The sequence below is a fragment of the Podarcis liolepis genome, assembly GCF_965112155.1.
Source record: "Podarcis liolepis genome assembly, chromosome: 1".
Classification (NCBI taxonomy): Eukaryota; Metazoa; Chordata; class Lepidosauria; order Squamata; family Lacertidae; genus Podarcis; species Podarcis liolepis.
The window spans coordinates 65,061,151-65,081,770 of record NC_139554.1 but is presented as its reverse complement, the minus strand read 5'-3'; the positions used below and the strand labels follow the sequence as shown (position 1 = coordinate 65,081,770).

The following is a 20,620-nucleotide window of genomic DNA, read 5'->3' as shown; positions in this document are numbered from 1 at the left end:
GTTCTTTCATTTAGGAACAGCAGTGGAAATTTTATTGAATAGTTCCATACATCTTGGGGCCCTCCTGTGGTGCTATGGTTTAGTGCATGTGGCTGTTAACCTAAAGGTTGGTGGTTTGAGCCCACCGAGGGACGGCTGTGGGCAGGATTCCTGCACTGCAGGGAGTTGCATTAGATGACCCTCAGGGTCCCTTCCAATTTTACACTTCTATGATTCTATAACATTCATTTTTTTCTAAAAGACTGACTGATGAGGATAAAATCTGCAGTTTCTTATTGTTCTGCAGGTTAGAGAATCCATTTTTTATTCATGCCTCTTTCCTTTTCCATGTTGTTTGTGTTGGGTCATTATAATCGGATATGATATTTTGTGAGGGTTCCTTGGATTATACCAGGGGTGGAGCACTTTAGGCCTAGGGGATGAATGGGACCTTCTAGCCCTCAGGACTCTATACAGGACACTCACCCACTGGCCATGACACTCAACAGCCATGCTCTGCATCTGCCACTACATATGGCTGGAATGTCCCTTGAACTGTGATAATACTTCTTGCTTGCCTGGATGGAGGATAGATAGTGGGGTGTGTGTGTGTGTGTGTGTGTGTGTGTGTGTGTAACTACATTCACTTTGACTGCTCCCACAACTGACACGCATTCCCCAGAAGTTTGCCCATGGGCAAGTAACCTAGCTTCAAGGTAAAGAAGAGTTCTGAGCACAAATGGTCCCCCCGCAAAAGCTCTCCATCTATGCCAGTAATTTCCATTCTGTGTGCTGTGCCATAAGAAACAAACTACCTGAGGCTACAGTCCTTAAAACATACTTACCAGGGAGAAAGCCGCAATGAAATGTACTTCTAAACAAGCATGCATAGGATGCTAATAATAATAATAATAATAATAATAATAATAATAATAATAATAATTTATTATTTATACCCCGCCCATCTGGCTGGGTTTCCCCAGCCACTCTGGGCGGCTTCCAACTGAATATTAAAAACAGTACAGCATCAAAACAGTACAGCATAGGATATTTAATGCTGTAGTGTTTTTAACACTCAACTGGGAGCCGCCCAGAGTGGCTGGGGAAACTCAGCCAGATGGGCAGGGTATAAATAATAAATTATAATTATTATAATTATTATTGTCCTGCATATTTGCAGTCTTGCACAGTTATCTGGGAGTAAGTTCCATTGAATTTCCAATTAGGAAGCACACTGAGATCAATGACTGATACAGAAGTCAAGGGATGGGTGTTGTGTAATTTCTTAACTTTTACACAACTTAAAGGTAAACTTTTTTCTTCAAGTGTAAGACTGAAATGGTTCTCCAGTTTCATTTTAGAATAAAAGTGTGTGTCTCAGCTATCAGAAGTCTGGTAAATCCAGGTTTATATTTATAGAAAGTTAAATGTTGCAGGATGAAGTTCACTTATTTTTAGCCTTAAACTGAAAGTCCTAAATACTTCAAGGGAAATGTTTGGGTTGCATCCTTGCTGCACAGAGGGGGATCATTGATTTCCACAAGGTAACGATTTCCTTGTTTGTTGATTTTACTAAAGGTTAAGCTGCAGTACATCTTCCAAGCTGATATGTGGGTTAAATAGTTAGGACTCTGACTTGTAATCCTATCCTGTGGCTGCACCACTGCTGTTCTTGTAAATGTCATCACTTTCTCAGTCCTATCTGGTTATATCTGAGTCATGAGGTGCTGACAAAAACCCACTGCACTTAATGTGAAACCTGAGGCATTTTGCTCATTCCAAAGATATTAGCAATAGCCAACTTGGCATTTAACTGATAAATAACTTGCACGTATCTGCTGCATTAACTTTTGCTTCTCTGTGTTCCCCCACCCCTATCTGTACTGTTTTTTTTCAGAAATCAAAATTTAAAGCACTGCTAGGCAAATCTTATGTTCTCTCTTTGAAACCTATGTTTGAAACAGAATCACTAAGTTTCCATTACATTTCCTTGGTCTATTTCGTTGTTTTCGGATTGAATGAAGGCCTGTCGCTAATACTTCATCAACAGAGTATAGTTAATTTCCAACCTTTGGCCTCTCTTTATTTTCAGCCATGCAACAGGATATGAAAGTGATAACCATGCAGGCCCTATGTTATACAGCTGTGGGGCCCAGTATAGAATACACACCCATGGAGTCTTTAGAGGAATACAGGTAAGTATATTGCAGGAAATGTACAATTCTAAATGGATTTCCAGGCTGTCATTGGAAACTGCTGCTTTTAAGATAAGAAATGGATCAGGTGATGGTCCCAGATGCCCATAGGACAGGACATGAGCATGACAGGATTCTCTCCGGCAGGACATGAGCATGACAGGATTCTCTCCCTTCCTGTGGTTTCCAGCAACTGGCATTCAGAATAATTACTGCATCTGACCACGGAGGCAGCCATCATGGCTAGTAGCCAATGATATACATTCTACTCCATGAATTTGCTGAATCCCCTTTTAAAGCCATCTAAATTGGTGGCCTCCACTGCCTCCTGTGCGAGTGGGTTCCATACTTTTAACTATGTGCTGTGTGAAGAGCTTTCTTTTGCCTGCCTTGAATTCTCCAACATTGGATCTTCATTGGAGGTCCATGAGTTCTAGCGCTTTGAGAGTGAGAAAAACTTCTCTCTATCTACTTTCTCTATGCCATGCATTATTATTTTGTACACCTCTCTACAGGATCTTTTCTCTACTGTTCCACTGCATCAGTAATAAATTCAGTGAGAAACTATTGGCTGACTTAAAGAAAAAGAAACAACAAAAATAATTTTCATTAGAACAAGCTACAATATTCCTCTAAATGGGAAACTTCAAAGTGGCATTGCACTTTCCTAAATATTAGATCTGGCATGTGATTATTAACTGAAGGCCTGAAATTTTCATTTTTTGCTAAGCAGTAATATGTTAAAGCTTGTTTTACAGGAAGGGGAAAAAAGATTAATAAACAAATTAAATAAATATTAATTACAATAGATATGTTTTGAGTTTAAGGTAGTATAATTGGAGCAGTTATTGCATGCACTGCTTCCAGTTCTGAAAACTGGTCATATAATAATCCAAATTCTTAATGCCATTATAGGATGTGAGACGAGTACCTGGAGTAGCTCCTATGATTGTTAGATCAGCAGGTGACACAAATGAGAAAAGACCTTTCATGTGTGAATACCCTGGCTGCAATAAACGATATTTCAAACTGTCTCATCTGCAGATGCATGGAAGAAAGCACACAGGTAAGTATTTTAATGGGCTGCAAAATTGTCCCTAGTTAGAAGTCTGATTCTGTGCTTTGGTGTTTACTGTACAGTGGTACCTCGGGTTAAGTACTTAATTCGTTCCGGAGGTCCGTTCTTAACCTGAAGCACCACTTTAGCTAATGCGGCCTCCTGCTGCCGCCGCACCGTCGGAGCACGATTTCTGTTCTTATCCTGAAGCAAAATTCTTAACCTGAAACATTATTTCTGGGTTAGCGGAGTCTGTAACCTGAAGCGTATGTAACCTGAAGCGTATGTAACCCGAGGTACCACTGTACTGGGAATTGAACCCATTCATATAAAATGGCTATTTACATACCAACAGCAAAAGCAAGTGCTGATTTGCATAAAATTCGCATAGGTTTATAGGTATGCAAATTTATATACAAATTCATATGATTTAAATAGAAATACAATATATATAATGGGAAACACTATGACTAGGTGACCTTTGGGCCTTCTTACTGCTGATGGGGAACTTCAAGGATCTACTATGGTTTTTAATTAAGACTTGGAGTGGACCCTTCAAGTAGAAGACTCCTTCCAACAGTGGAATACATGACCATGCTGTGTTCATAATCCCTGCAACATGGGGCATTTTAGGGTCCTTGGGCTAAAAAGAGCAAGAAGATAGTCCTTCACTTGTCACCTCTAATAGGGATGCAGTGTGTGTGTGGTTGCTTTGCACATACAGCACAACTGAATGACTACCTTATTTGTCAGGCATGGCCTCACAGGTCTTGAAGGGTTTTTTTTAAGGAACAAAATGCTTCTGTATATCATTCCAAATTAATGATTTGTATGTGATGTTTTTCCAGTGAATTGTGCTTGATAATACACACACACACACACACACACACACACACACACGGGGGTGGAGCTGGATGTGCTCCATAAGATTCCTCTTTCTCATCACCTAGATATTTATACATGACTGGCTCATTACATTTCCTGCAGACTGCTCACTCAGATAGTGTTACCCACAGTTGGATTAGAAAACATGCAGAGCTTGGATAGAAAAATTTGGAATTCATATCAGCATTTCTTAATGTTTCAACACAGCTTTTGCTGACTTCTCATGTGCCCTTTAACTGCTTATTGAGTGCTTTGCTGGTTATTAACAATACCATTAACTGAAACATATAATAATAAAAGGCATCTGGTTGATTTGGAGCACTAGGAAGCTGAGAAATACAACGGGGGGAAAGCAATATAAACAATACACTGAATTAAGTGGTAAGATTTCATGGAGCTTTCAATCACCATTAACATGACCCAGCAACTATGATTTGTGTTTTTGAAGGTTTTTTGGAAATTGGTGTATGGTTTGGGAGTCTGGAAGGAATGCAATTTCGCGCTTTCTAGCTAAAATGACCCCTTACCTTCTTCCCCCATGCACTGTTCCAGGGATTCGCCTAGTCCCACTCCCCAGATGAAGGGGGGAAGCCCTATTGCACAAACAGAAGTCCTTATGCACTGACGTGACTCATTAGTAGAATGCCACTCTTAGTTTTTTAATCAGTGAAGTGTACTACTTTGTACCCATCGGAGTTTTCTTCTCAGCAAAACTGTAAAAATGTTTTGCACAGAACAAACAACCATATAACAGGCACAGTTCTTGCAACATTTTTTCTACTTTTGAAAAGCAAAATTTCATTACTTTAACAAATTTATATTAAAGATTTTGTTTGGAAAGTCATGGCTCCTTCTCCAGGGAAGGATACAGAGTGTGGAAATTAAACAACCGTTCTTCTTCAGAACATTTGCATAAGTCACTGTCACAAACCTGATGACCTGGAGCAGCTCACCCCAGTTCATACTGGATCTTGTGGTTTTTATTACACATTCTTTCCTGACTAGGCCATTTTGTTCCCACCATCACTGTAGACTGGTCTCTTCCAATTAAAGGATTGCCTTTAGAGTTAGCTTATGAAGTTGTTCTCTGTGAGCACTCACTTTCTGGGTGTGCAGTCTTTCCAACCTCATCCAGTACCTCATTCCTCTTCAGAACAATAATGTTTTTCAAGGCCCATGGATATATTCATGAACTTGGAGAACTATACCAGTTATGAGGTATTATACTCTGAGAGAAAAAGTATCAGCACATATAAACCCTTCTGTAAACTTGATGCCAACTTTTCAGCTCTGGCTATACATTAGGATGACTACACAGTAGCTTGAATGACAGCCTACACCTGCTGAAAATCCATTTTATACACAGGTATTAAAGGTGCAGGAGGCACATCTTCCTTTTCTGGTCACCCTATGCTGCACTGATGCAAGTTGCTGAGCTTGCTGCAAGCACGCATGCACATACCAAACTAAGCTACAGATCAGCATTCCCATAATTACACACTGATTACACATAACAGACAGCATCTCCTTGGTATGACTGGTTTCTTGCTCCCCTCCTATAAGAAAAACATTCTTGAAGATGCAATTGTGCTTCATAACTCTTTTCCAATCAGGCAAATGGGTGGAATTCAACATTGAGCTAATACAATTGTTCCATCAATGCAAGCATTTCTGCTTGCTAGACTGAATGACCTCTGCTCTTCTCTCCCTGTGAGCTGTTCTGGAGGTTCTCCTGACTCTCCAGAGCTGATGGGAGTGGAGAGGAGAAGAGGGGAAATCTCCATCGTGCTGGTGAAACTCATTGCCCTGCTTCCCACTAGCACAATTCTTTAGCAGAATCTGGCCCCAAGTCTTTTGCACCTTAGATTTGGGACCAGACAGTGGGAAGGTAGCTGTGAAGATGAACCTTCCGTGTGTTTTCCTAATTACCAAAGGCAAAAGGGGCAGGAAAGGAGTTTACTGGTGATCAGTATGGGGATGTCCCTTAAACTTCACTTTTCTGGGCCCTTATCAGTCTGCTGCCTCAACAGAATAGAATGAAGTGGTTTAACCTTGAGGAGAAACGAGTGGGAGACAGCTCTCTGGGGAACAACTGCTATTTCCTGGAATGTATGCACCGAGTGTAATCTTGAGGCCAGTTTAAATTTATAGATAGCTAGTGTATAAAAAAAGTATCATGAATGGGGTTTTCTACATAACCACAAAGCTCTTTGGAAAATAAATACACATGGTCTTTCTTCCTGTAAATGTTTCATAGCTGGTTTATCAGGTATTCCCCATTGAGTGACTTTCCACACGTTTCTGTTGCTTACATTTTCAGTGGTAATGATATCTGTCTTCACCGTTTTGGAAGGAGATGGGAATAGGTTTTCTGATGTTCAGCACATTAAATTTACCATGCTATAAGAATAATTTGTGCACCCAAGCATGAATGCACAGTAGCAGCAGTCTGCATTATGGATAGATATGTGGTGGTCACCCTTACTCTATGGCTTTCAGTAGGTCAGATGTTGCTCATCTAGTCCCCTTGTGTACTGCTGAGCAGGTGCTTTCTATGAGCCCAGTCTGTGTTGGAAAGTGCTTCTGGCATCTCATATCTCAGCATGTGTCTGAATCAATCCTGATGTTTACTAGAAATTCATAGGTAGCTAATTATAGGGAGGAGGGCAGTAGCCCAGTGGCAGAGCACATACTCTGCAAGCAAAAGGCCCCTGTCATTTCTGCATAATGACACTTCACTCCAAATCGCCTAATGACAGCTCCCAGGGGCTTCATATAGGTGTTACAAAGCATGGGGCACAATATGCAACCTTGCAGGACACCACAGGGCAACTCCCATAGCACTGTCCTAAGTTCTTAACCCTTATTTCAGGACACAAATTGCATCGGAAGCATAACAAGATGCCACATGTTATCATTCAACTAAGTGCTTGGGACCTAGCATACTTCTTAAACTGAATAAATATCAGATAATAGTAGCGATAGCTCAAGACGAACACACAGAAGCTATAAGATTTGTAACAATGCCAAAAGCCACTCACACATTGTACATGGTTTGCTATTCAGCATATAATTCCTGACAAGGGAACTGTATGACACCCATGTTTGTATTTATGGGTGTAAAATTGAAACATCTTAGGCATATAGGGTTGCATCTGACTAAGTCATACTCAAGAACAGTGCTTTTTTCCTATTAAAATATTTAGGGATACTGTACTCTCATTTTGTCTCAAGAAAACACCATTTTATAGTTCAAAAATAAATACAGTACAAAGATTCACAAAATGTTTAGGGGTATGTATACCCCTGCATACCCCCAGAAAAGCATTGCTCAAGAGTAGATCCACTGAAACTGGTGGAGGTCAATTGATTTTAATGGATTTTAATGGATTGAGCATAATGGCTCTACTTTGAGTATGGCCTAGTTGGATACAACTCATAAAGTGTGATGAGGTCCCTGGGTTATTGAAACTTTCTTGATTACATAAGTGGCTTCATGCATGTTTTACATCAAAATCTAATGTGATTTCCTACAATGATGAAAGTTTCTATTCGGAAATGCAGAGACACGTGAAGATAGTAAGATACTGAAAAGGGTAAATGACATATTCTGTTTGAAAACATTCCCACACATAGATGAATGACAGCAGAGGTCTGTAGCAGATGGTTGCTGTAGCTTAACTTGAGAAAGATATAACAGTTCCAGTAAGCCCGATAATAACAGAAGACCTTTGTTTGCAATGTGGAAGCAGTGTGAAATGTATCACTTCATGCTGCTCAAATGCTCATGCTTTAGAACTGCATTTGCACTGAACTTTGGAGACTACAATCTGCTCAGTGCATTGTGTTCCACCAGCATTCTCTGCCTTAAATCTGCCAAGGCTTCAGCCTTCCTCACAATCAGTTTTAAGGCACAGCAATTCCTACGGGAGACCTTGTGGCCAGATTTAAAAGGAACCGTTTTAAACACATGTGACAAATATAACTTTTTGAATAAATAAATTAATCTGAATGGACGTGGAAACAACCCATTTTGGGTTTTAAAAGCCAGTAAACTCCTTTGGGTGACTTCCACAGGAAGCTATAAAGATTCTCTTTCAGATATCCAACAGAAACGTTTAGATATTGAACTCCTTGCTTTCAGTGTAAATGTGAAAGAGCAGTTAATATGGGTGATGTCGCTTGTCATTTGGAAAAGACATAACGATGTTTCAAAGCAGTTGCTTTATGGCATGCTAGCAAAAATAACTCTTTTTAATAGGAATAAACCTAGTTTACAAAAGAATCATATAGCATCTTGAATAAACTAGAACTGATTCAGTGTTTATTAGTCCTGAAGAAATGTAGAAATGCATGCCACTATGAAGGATTCATAGCTGTGTGGTCAGAGCATATGCTTTGCATGAACAAGGTTCCAAGCCGAATCACTAGCATCTCTAGAAGATGAAAGGGATGCAGGGGAACCCAGCCTGAAACTCACTGTCACTCAGAGGAAGTCTGCTTTGCATTTGTAACAAGCTAGTCCTTTAGGGTGGCAGCACCTGAACTTTGGAACTCCCTGCCTATTGATATTAGGCAGTCACCATCACTACCCTTTTAGATGCCTTCTGAAAATGTCAGCTTTGGCAGGCCAATCCAGACACAATATTGTGTTACACCTGCTCTTAAATCTGATTCATATGTTTTATTGTGCTTTATTGTTTTTAGATTTTTTTATTCCTTTTAAAAATGAGTATAATGTGCTTTCATTTTATTTTTAATCTTTTTTTTAAAAAAATAAAATAATCACAGAAGTGTTTGCTCCCCTGGGCTCCTTTGGGAGGATGGATGGGATATAAAAGCAAGAAAATGAAAAAAATGTGCTAGATGCACCCATGTTCTGACTCAGTATAAGACAGGTTCATATGTATTCCTCTGTTTCTAAACATCTGAATTGACCATTGACTATAAATATCTTACCAACACACATTTGCCCATTTTGCTTCGAATGCAATATTTTTTTGTATGCTGTTTTCCTTCTTTGCCATCAAAATATTGAAAAGTTGGGACATTACAAGTAAAAGCACATGGCATTTCTGTCTCAAGATTGAAAACTGGTATGAAATGACATTGTGATAGAATGAGGCATGTATAGAGTTATTTCCTAAACCTTTTGCCCGCAAAGGGTCAGAACAAAGACTGCCACCTCTCTGGATGTTTATCTGGCCTCTATAGAAAGCCCTACTAAAATTTCATATGAATCGAACCCCAGTATTTTTTTTAAAAAAAATTGCTAAATCATTTGGAAGGTTCTGTTAGACATGGTTTCTTACTTGCCAGTCACAGCTACAATTCTTTATGCTAAGAAATGGAGATTGAGCAATGAAGCATCCATAGAAGAATTTGGGAGGATGCCCTTATGGCAAAGTTTATGTATTTTACTAGATCTAGAGAATAAAATCAAAATCACAGATAGGACAATTTTGGGGCAAGATGAAGGCATGGCCTTTCTTTCAACAAATGTTATGGCCTCACAATCTATTAATGTTGGAAGAAAATAAGCATATTATTTATGTAACTTTATCCTTAGTTATTTTTGGTAAATTGCCACTTGTGATCTTGAATTATTAATCACTTCCAGTACATGTTGACCTTCTTCAAAAATAAAAAATAAAATAAACCAAAATCAAAACAAAGCATGGGCCCAGCTATGACTTTGGTAGACAGTGACTGAATATTCTCAAAACATAAGATGCAATTAAGAAGTAACAAGAGTCCTGGTCATGGAATGGGCTATGAATCCACAGAAGCTCCTGTTCAATGTGATTCCCCCTTACACTGCTGTCTCCAGTAACACCTCTCACTCTCATTTGGAAGGTTCCCTCTTCCTCCGAGCAGATTTAAGGGGGCTCAAAGGGCTACTGCAGGCAAAAAGGTGAACTGGAAGAAGTCACCTTCTCCCCACAATTCAGTGGACCTTCATTCATGCTTCGCTTGGATCCAGCCCACTGAAAGCCCCATTATGCAATCGAAAGTCCTCGTGCAAGCCTTCTGCTGCCGGGGTTGGTTTGGAAAATCCTACCCTTGGTACTTTAAATCTACAAGGTTGTCAGAACAGCTTTTAAACTGATTTCTGATGGCAGAAAACTGACAGAATCTGAAAAACATCTGTTTCAGGATTATCATTCCTAAAGGAATTTTAACTTACTTTGCATTAAGTACCCAGATGGGGTAACTGCAGTATACATAAGTTGTCGTATCCATATACTGGTAGCAAAATAAACTGCTTTGCCACAGTTCAGATGTGACTGCATACCCAATTCTTCCCATGCAGAGATTTTCCTTGAAAATGACTTATATAAAGCACCCCTGCTACAACACAGATATAGTCACCTGCTTTAAATGTGTATGTGATTGAAAATTGTTCTAGTGTGTTCGTATGGGCTTTTATTTTCAAACTTAATTCACCTTTTTCAAATGAAACTTGTTCTCCCTAAGGTGAAAAACCGTATCAGTGTGACTTTAAGGACTGTGAACGAAGATTTTCTCGTTCAGATCAACTCAAACGACACCAAAGACGACATACAGGTTTGTTGCATGCCTTGGCTTTTGAAATTTGTAGCAGTTTGCAGTTTCCATAACCTAGAGTATGAAAACTTGAATTCTAATTCCTTTCTCTCCTCCTTGCCCCTGTAATTCAGGAATATGGGCTCACGTGTCATCAATTGTTTGGATACATTCAAATTTAAACGGCAAAAAAGCAGTTTATTGAACATATGCAGTGGATATTTTCATGTATCATTAAAATTGTGGCATGGCTAGCAACACTATCACTTCTGTTTTGAGGAGAAGCAAAAAGATTTGTGCTTTTGGTACATATTGTTAGATGCAGGAGAATCCAATTGTTTTTAAGATGCAAAGAACAAATATGTTGTCCATTGATACAGGTGATCCTGATGAATAATCCTGTGAAAGGGCTTATGCAAACTTCACTAAGTAGAAACAAAGTTATTTGGAGAGCCATTACATGCATTTATACATTTTATTTACATGCATAATTTATAATATATTATTAATGCAAACTTAATGCCTGATGATTTTGATGTCTTTATTCTGGAATTGTTAAATCAGTTGTGAAAAGCCTCTTGTCTGTGTCTCAGTATTTCAAACAAAGCAGCAGATAATATTGCTATTTTGCTTTCTTGGTTTTCTTGACAACAGGGATGGGGAAACTTCCTCAGATCAAGGATCATGCTTCCTGACAGGCAATCTTCTGGGGGACACATGCCAGTGGTGGGGACGGCCAGGCACAAAAGTGGGTGGCTCAATGGGTGTGACTCGTGCCTTTGCGTAGTAGGTCACATGCAAGCTATGCAAAAGTCAGAGAGACCTTTCATCAGAGATGGCTGCTTCTTCAGCTGTGACTGTTCCTGTACAGAGATAGCCTAGCCACAGTGATCCATGCTCTGGTAACCTCCAAGCTGGACTACTATGCTGAATTAAACATGACAAAACATGACTACTAGGTTTTTAATGGGTACAGCCAGAGCAATTTATATTACACCTATTTTGGAAGACCAGTATTGGTTGCCTATTTCCACCTGAGCCCAATTTAAAATGCTGGGGCGTATTTTTGAAGAAAGTAGGAACCTCTGAGCTGCCAGTCTAATTTGACCCAACAGGCTAGTTTGGTTCATTAGGTGGCATTTCTCAGGCCAAACATCCAGCTGCCAATCACCTGACACTGGGTGCGCTTACTGTGGCCATCAGGAGTGAATTTTGTGCAAGATGCACTTTTCATGGCACTGTACATTGTTAACTTTCAGCTGCCCTGAAGCCCTCAATTTCAAAGGCTGGTTCTAGGAGCTATTTCCATTTGGCACCATTTTCAGCTGCTCAGAGCAGTACACTGTCAGGAGCACAATACAGAACATCTGGTGCAGTACTCTTAACATAGCTACACTGAAGCTGCCTTCTCACCAGTTAGAAAAATCATCTCATCAGTTAGAAAAAGTAAGGACCCCCCCTTCTGTTCTCTCCATTTCCCAGTTAGTAAACATGCACACACACTCTTTTAAGAGTTAGTAGAGGTGAAGTTATGGTTCAAATTTGTTTGGCCAGAATGATATGGAAGTAGCAGCGCTTTGATTGGCTTGGTTTGAAAATCAAATCATACTTAGGATAGACCTATCCCAATGGTCCTGTGAATGGGCAATAATCCTGAGCATTTTATATGTTTGTTTTAAGAAATAATGAGAACATTTGCTAATGCAGAACATTCTGTACCAAATTTTGGAATCTCTGGAGTTAACATATATAGGGTTGTACCCAGTAGTGCCTTTGGCTTAGTGCAGGCATCACTAGCCATAGATTTGGGGGCTTGATGCAGTCACCAAGCAAATTTTTGGGGACCCCAAAGACCCCACATATTTTGTGTTGTGCCAAAAAGAAAAATTAAGAAAGAAACAGTGATGTGGTAGATGGTGAAGTTTAACTGTCTCTGTCCAGCCCAACATTCTTGATGGTGATACAATCCAGCCCCTCCTCAGTCATCAGAACAATCATGTGATAAGTAGGAAGGGGGCAATAATCCCCCCAGCTAATCTACAGGGGGATGTAGGGGGATGTGCCCTGTGCATTTGCAAGTGAGAGTGTGGGGCAGCCACACCAACTTTCAATTACACCTACAAGCAGGGGCATACCTGGGGGTTACTCAGGTTGGCCCCTCCCAAGGGTGCAGGCCCAGGGAGGTGCAAAAAGTGTCTTGGAGTGACTAAATGCCCACCTGCCCATCTGCATGCTCCCTGGGCAGGACTTCCACTACTCCGGATGGCCAGGTGAGACACGCAGGCTCCTCTGAGCACCTTGGCAGAAGAATTTGGTCACTGGTGTGGACCATCACAACATCTCTGCAGGAGCCCCAACCCGATTGGCTGGGGGCACTATTAGAAGTGTGAGTGGAGCACCCAGCAGGGCTTGGAGGGAAGAAAGCTAAAGAGAGTGGGCGAGAGTTGCAGAAGGAGGAAAAAGGGAGGGAGGGAGGAAGAAGGACGCAGAAGGGAAAGCAGTGCGGGGAGGGAGGGAGGTGAACCGATGGAGGAGGAGGATGTGGGGAGGTGGAGCAGACCCAATGGAGATGGCCATGGAGGAAATCACTGGAGGAGTGCAGAAGGCAACAAAAAGTAAACTTTTTGAGTTTCTGGTCCATGGTCTCTCCCGGCTTTGGAGGAACCAATGTATCTCCTACCAAGGGTGCAAGGGATGGATGGGTGGATGGGTGCTGATACAGCTCCTTGCAAAAGGCGCAAGAGAGCCTAGGTATGTAGCTGCCCACATGTGGCATGTGCCCCTCTCCCCAGGTTGGTCAAGGATGAATGTATCCCTCAGACAAAAAAGGTTAAGTACCCTTGCTTCAATGGGTAGTGTGCCATCCAGTTTCTCCAAGTTACTTCAGCACTCCATGCCATATTCCATACTATCCCAGAAGTCTCCAAACCCTCAGGAGCAGCTTTTTGGAAGGGATGGGGGAACTTAACCAGGTAGGGAGTGAATAAAAGAAAAGAAAATGCCTTGGTTTGTGGAAGTGCTTTCTGCTAGGGGAAATACACCATTAAACATTTTTTTGTGTGGGCATCAAACATTTTGATAACAAATATTAAAACTTTAGGCTTGGTGATGAAGGACATGGAATATTGTGCTTAGCTTTATGGTTGGTTAGCTCTTTTGTTGGTTAGCATATCCTTTTCTGGATATAGAAAGTAAATTTCCTAGGTTAAAGCACATAATTGATGGACCTTTTTTTAACGTGTTAGGAAAATATGTAGAATGTTGAACAAAAGTAAATTTCAAATTTAAATGAAATAATGGCCCATCACCAGAGGGTGTTCCTCATTTGCTACTTTTCAAGTTACAAATCTGGTAGTGAGTTAATCCTTACCTGCTTTGCCAGGAACAAAGGCACTGTGAAAGCACTAACTGGTGAAAGAGGATTGAAGAAAGGTTATGAAGCTGAGAAGCCTGATTAATGACCTTTGGGATGTGTAGGCATGTGCAAAGAGAAAGATTAATTTCGGTAACTATTAAACAACAAACGCAAAGCAAAAATCCATAGTTTGGAGGTCATAAGCAACTGGTGTCCCTCACTCCTCTGAAAAGGTATTGGAACATGGGACTAGACTTCTTTTATCTATTTAGGTGTGAAACCCTTCCAGTGTAAAACCTGTCAGAGAAAGTTCTCCAGATCTGACCACCTGAAGACTCACACCAGGACTCATACAGGTAAAACAAGTGCGTATACTTTTTTCCCATTTATATTTTTAAATTTATTTTACCTGAATTGATTTTGCTATGTTTTAAATGCATATGGTAGTTCCAGGAAATTAGTGAATGTCATAAGAGGCATGGGTTAGAGTTATCACTATCACATGGTGGAAAAGTAAAACTCAAATAAGGGTGCAAAATATAAATAAATGCTGAAAGGTTTAGAAGTGATCCTGCTTAGTCCATCCTATGAAGCTTCGTGTGCCTTCACCTGAACATTAAGTATTTGAAAAATAGTGAGAACTGCACTGAAGCTGGAGACTGTAGGATCATATTTTGAAAGGAATGTAAAAATTATCTGCTGCTTTCATTCACGGGTCATCTACAAAAAATTCTTAGAAGTTTAGAGTGGTGTTGCCACTGCAAATAATCAGTCCCCCTCTTTGTATATCTCTGTCAGGACCATAGCTCGGCAGAAGAGGAGATTTAGCTCCCCCCCTGCCCCATTTCCTTGTAAAAAATCATATCCCGCAATACATAGCTTCTGTTTGTCCCCAAAGCTGCCATTTTCTGCAGCTCTGGGGGCAAGTTGCAGCTTCAGGTAGGGGCAGTTTTCAGCAGCGCAGGATTGCCGCCAGAGGAAGAGTTAAACCCTACTCCCTTGTGCTAAAGTGCTGATCTGAATTGTGGCCTTGGTGCTGCATGAGATTAGTGTCGGATTTAGGGTGCTGCAGGCGGTTTTCCTGCACAGGGAACTGAGGCGAGGGGGCACTAAATAATAATACTAATTTGAAAGAACCAATATTTATAAGCGTACCCTTTAAGATCCATAAAAAGCCACTGAACCAAAAGGAATGATTGTGAAATATCAGAAATAGAGGGTGGCGGCGGCAGTTTTTGTCCTCGCTTAGGGAGCCATATTACCAAAGTTTGCCTCTGATGAGGTTCAAATACACCATTAACATAGAACGTAGTCCGCTTCTGAAAACTGCAGTGCAGAGAGTACTAGCTATGCCACTTTTGTGCTGATCTGTTCTTTTGAGGTCGGTTGCCTCTTCAGTACTGTTGTGTTATCATACTATTGTGTTCATTGCTGAAAGTTGGTGGGGTTGGGATGGCTGCCTTCTAATGTGAAAAGGAAGCTGAAACTGGCTTAGCCAAGAGTAGAAGTTGCCCATTCCTTTGTTTAAAGTGAGTGGCACTTCTTAAAGATTATTGTTGATTTGTTTGTTTTTATTGTTTAATGGCAATTATCTGTAAGCCACCTTGTGAGCATTTCCCCATAAGGGCATATAAATCTGTAAACAAACCAAAAACAAATAACTGCTTTAAACTACATGATAACAGGAGAATATCATTCCATAAGTCTCAGTTCTGTATAGATTTTGAATGTTCATTTCCCATTGAAAATAATAATAGAAGCTATTGCCCAGAGTATGATATATAGGAGGATGAAGCAGCTGTCCTGCTGAAGCAAACTAGATCTACTCCTGAGCATTGCCTGAATGGAAGATCTGTTGGAAGCATAAATAAGGCACTCTGAGCTTTTTTGGAGGCAGAGAATGGTGGAAACATAATTAATATTTTTTAATGAAAAGTAATAGAAGCTAAAAGCACCATCCATCTCCCTTTGAAATCACTAGGCTAGATTCCAAAGACCTTGATGGAGCACCATATACTTAAAAGTTAGGGACACTCTTCTATTGACATTTTATACATGTAAAGAAGGGATGGGCCTAGATGATAAAAATTCATCCTGTGACAGTTTAATAACTCTGTGTTTTGTTGACAGGTGAAAAGCCTTTCAGTTGTCGGTGGCCCAGCTGTCAAAAAAAATTTGCTCGGTCTGATGAATTGGTCCGTCATCATAATATGCACAACAGGAACATGACTAAACTTCAACTTACGCTTTAGATGTTTCACACTGTCTGTACAAACCAGATGGACCCTATGAACTACTGCAAACATTTCAACCATTGTCTGTCGAATCTTTAGGAAATCTCAGATGCCTTCATAATGCGGTTGAGACAAGTTAACTAAACTGTAGGATAATGTTCAGTATAGGCCTCTGCTTGGAATTTTGAACCTTCCTATTCCAAAACCTCGATTTGTAACATTATTATAGAATTACAAGTTGACTATGTTATACTTTAAATATTACGATAGACTTTAGCTATGTATATTTGTTCTTTCCTTAAAAGGTTTTGTACTTTTTGTTTCTTACTTGAAATTTGCAAGTGCAAGCTAGTGCTTTGTCATGCTCATATATAAATGATTGGTATGTTTGAAAGTCTGTTCCATGTATACTGTGTGCTTACTGCAAACACTGAAGTTTCAAAATGCTGATGCAGTCCTGTACAAATATTGAGTCAATTTTAGTAATCTTTGTACTGCCCAAATGGGATAATTTTATATCGTTCTGTGAATCAACCATTCCAATATCTTGCTTGCATTCCTCAGAGTTGTGGGTGCTCTAGTAGTTTCTTCTATGCACATGCAATTCAGCTGGGGGTTGGATGCACACTTTGATGTACACCAGAGCCCCACAATTCACATAGGCTTGTGCAGTTCCCACAATAGTTTACTCTGAAGAGAGGGAAAACAAAGGGACCAGTGTGGCTGGTTTCAGAAAGTCAATAAACAGATGTATATGGGGGAGGCCAGGACTGCACAATGCCTTTCCACAACCTGTGCATGCTCAGTTTAAAGTCTGCACAGAACCGATGAGCATATAAGTATATATGAATAGGCTTCTCTATGTCCGATCGGGAACCTTCGTTTTTCAAGATTCCTGTTCAAGTGGAGAGAACCCTATACAGTGGTATAGTCATATGTGTTATGCAGACTGGTACAGTGATACCTCGGGTTAAGTACTTAATTCGTTCCGGAGGTCTGTTCTTAACCTGAAACTGTTCTTAACCTGAAGCACCACTTTAGCTAATTGGGCCTCCTGCTGCTGCCGCGCCGCCGGAACACAATTTCTGTTCTCATCCTGAAGCTAAGTTCTTAACCCTAGGTAATATTTCTGCGTTAGCAGAGTCTTTAACCTGAAGCGTATGTAACCTGAAGCGTATGTAACCCGAGGTACCACTGTAATTGAATGTGCCTTAGGCAGGAGCAACATTTAAATGAGAGATGCTTCTTGTCCTCCTAAGCAGCCACAATGTGAGTCATCTGACTCCCATATTTAGGTGCCAGCCACCACTGAGCACAATATTTTTTGCACCCCAATGACTTGGTTTTTAACCAACCCCATCGTCTTGCTATTGGAGACTCTCTTTCTCCTCCCCTATTGCCTTGATGAAGGGCAATAGGAAGAAGTGCTGGTATACTTGCAGTCTTCTAAGGAAGCTCAAACAATATGTTGCATTGGACTTTCCCTTCCCATAGGAGACTATGAGAGTGTGTACGATCTGCAAGATCACTAGCTTTGCTTCTAAAACTGGTAAAGTTAGAGGAACTGATATTTTTCTATACTGAAAATGAAAATCTTGCATTGAAGTTAACTTGTTTTAACACAAACAGCATTGATGTAGAGAAAATGTATGTTTTTTTTTTTTTTGTATTTTGAAGCTGGTTTAAATTTCAGCTTTTTAATGTTAAATATTCCACTTTGAGATACAGATCCTCACACAAAGTAAAGTCAGTATCATTGTAAATGTTTAGGATTTGTTTAACATGCAGCCATGCTGGTTATATGGCTAGCAAAATGTGTAAAATAAAGTTAAAGTTGAACTCAAGAAGAGGCTGGTCCAGAATTTCCATTAACATATGGCTCTTAAGCTACACAAATAGCTCTTAAGTGACTTGAACGTCTTCTCATTTACAATTATATGTGCAAAAATAAATGCCCAATGTGAGGAAATATATTATTTCAGGGTTTAGGGGTTATTATTTACGATTAATTGTTTGAAGTGGTGTATATATGTCTATAAATATATATCTAATAATGTATTGCTCTTAAACAATTAAAATTAGAAAGTGAACAAACATAATTTAGATGCATCACGGTTCAGATGTTGCTATAAGCTATTGATACCACAAAGACTGTAACCTGCATTTTTCACTGAGCTTTCAATTAAAGCCCATTTAAAAAGAAACAAATAAGAGTCCAACAGATGTCTTGTTTCATGGCTGGTATTAGGTTTCAAATTTCTTCTCCAATCGTGTTGACCTCCTTTTGTATATAAAAGGTACCACCAGAAGGGATGACCACTAGTTAACCTGTCCAGGTCTTGACCACAATTTATCCTTCTCACTGGGGAATTGTACTGACAACAGTATCAAATTTCATATTATGTTGTAGAGAGTTGGTTCACCCTTCTTCCCAGATACTTGCAGCAGTTTTCCTTTAAGAGAATGACCCACAGGCCACACTTGAATTGTTCTCATTGATTTCTGTGAATTATCTTTCCCTACTTTGGTGTAGACAAACATAATGTAGCTACACCCAGATAAGGATTACAGTCTCACTAACTTTAATCATATCACCACACAGCCTAACCATGGCCGAGTGCATTCTTATTTTTAATCAAATCTGTATCCAAATCTGTAGGCTATCTCAGTTTATCCTCACAACAATCCTGTAAGGTAGATTAGATTTGGAGAGAAAATAAATGTCTGAAGGACACATGGTGACCTTTGAGGCTGAGTGGGGATCTGATCTCCACAGACACTCTAATCACTACACTATATTGGTTTTCCATTTCCTTGCAAGTATGCTGAACTTAAATTTTCTAACTAGTAAGTTTGGCATGGTAATTATTATCCGGCTCCGGTTCAAATCTCAGGAAATGCTCAACATGAAATGACTACTATATTAGGAAGTTATTTCTTCATACTGGCCTGCTCCAAAGAGGGGCCTTCCAAATGTTTTGGACACTAACTCCCATCAGTCTCAGCCAGCATGATCAATGGCTAGGCATAATAGGAGCTGTAGATTAAAATACCCACATTGGGAATGATTGTCTTATACAGTGGTACCTCGAGTTAAGTACTTAATTCATTCCGGAGGTCCGTTCTTAACCTGAAACACCACTTTAGCTAATGGAGCCTCCTGCTGCCGCTGCGCCACAGGAGCCCGATTTCTGTTCTTATCCTGAAGCAAAGTTCTTAACCTGAAGCACTGTTTCTGGGTTAGTGGAGTCTGTAACCTGAAGCGTATGTAACCTGAAGCGTATGTAACCTGAGGTACCACTGTATAATTGTATTTAATTTACAGCGGTGGTGTACATTTCACCTATGTATTTCACACATTACCAAGATGCATGATTTGCCATCAAGCATACACTCAACAGGGAATGGTTGCCAGTCATCATTTCTTGATTAAGAGTACCTGCATCACAATACATATGTTTGCAAATAGACATTTGTTGTTGTGCACTTTAAAAACATTAGGTATACACCCCCCAAAATATAATGTCTGAAGTGTCCCTTATTTCCAGCACTTGAATCGTTGTGCATAATAAAAGTATGGATATAGCATCAAATATATTATTATTATTATTATTATTATTATTGGCATTAACAACTTCTTCTTCTTCTTCTTCTTCTTCTTCTTCTTCTTCTTCTTCTTCTTCATACCCCACCCATCTGGCTGGGTTTCCCCAGCCACTCTGGGTGGCTTACAGCACATATAAAACATAGTAAAACATCAAACGTAAGAAGCTATGTAGTTCTTTATCTCCTTTACATCTGAAGGGAGGGTGTTCCACAGGGCAGCCTGGTTACCTGTAATTTCGCTTCTTGTAGTGAGGGAACCACCAGAAGACCCTTAGAGGAGGATCTCAGTGTCCGGGCTGAACGATGGGGGTGGAGACCAGGTATACAGCCAATTGGATTTTTCCACAGTAATGGATAATATATTATATGGCATACATGGTGCATACATGCCCTTCATTATTTTAAAAATTTTGCAATTTATCTGGATGTGTATGTTGTTGGCATCCATTTGTTTGGAGACACAATGAATGAAGTCAAACTGCTGTGTTAGCAGCATCGAAGTGGCCTCCCCAGGGTGCAAGCCTGGACTGCGAGTATGGAGGTCCTGGGCTGCCCAGACAACAAGACCCCCATCTTGGTCTGACTGATGTGGTCCAAAGAAAAGCATAGCTATACCTTTGGCAGGAGCTTGGCTGCAGAAGTTGCCATAAGGAGGCATACAAGGCATCATCCCACCATCTTAGGGACTCTGCTCCAGATTTGTGTTGGGTTTACTCCTTAGCCTTTTCTTCTCTTGAAGATACCCTGAAAGGCAGCAGTGGTT

General features: G+C 40.2%; 2 protein-coding genes across 10 annotated transcripts in view; both read left to right on the top strand.

Moving 5' to 3' along the window:
* Positions 1–18,459, top strand: part of WT1 (WT1 transcription factor) — a 51,125-nt gene extending 32,666 nt beyond the window's left edge. For 3 of the 9 annotated variants that reach the window (XM_083464927.1, XM_083464930.1, XM_083464928.1), the window contains 5 exons: positions 2,072–2,174; positions 3,090–3,240; positions 10,594–10,683; positions 14,290–14,382; positions 16,148–18,459. In XM_083464927.1, the coding sequence (XP_083321053.1) occupies positions 2,072–2,174; positions 3,090–3,240; positions 10,594–10,683; positions 14,290–14,382; positions 16,148–16,269 (559 nt within the window). In that variant the 3' untranslated portion in view covers positions 16,270–18,459. Of the gene's footprint in view, positions 1–2,071; positions 2,175–3,089; positions 3,241–10,593; positions 11,952–12,575; positions 14,383–16,147 lie in introns of all 9 variants that reach the window. The other 6 variants (XR_014516940.1, XR_014516942.1, XR_014516941.1 and 3 more) reach the window with 3 other exon arrangements.
* The window catches only part of CCDC73 (coiled-coil domain containing 73), a 247,719-nt gene that overhangs the window by 180,246 nt on the left and 46,853 nt on the right, over positions 1–20,620 (top strand). The window lies entirely within an intron of this gene.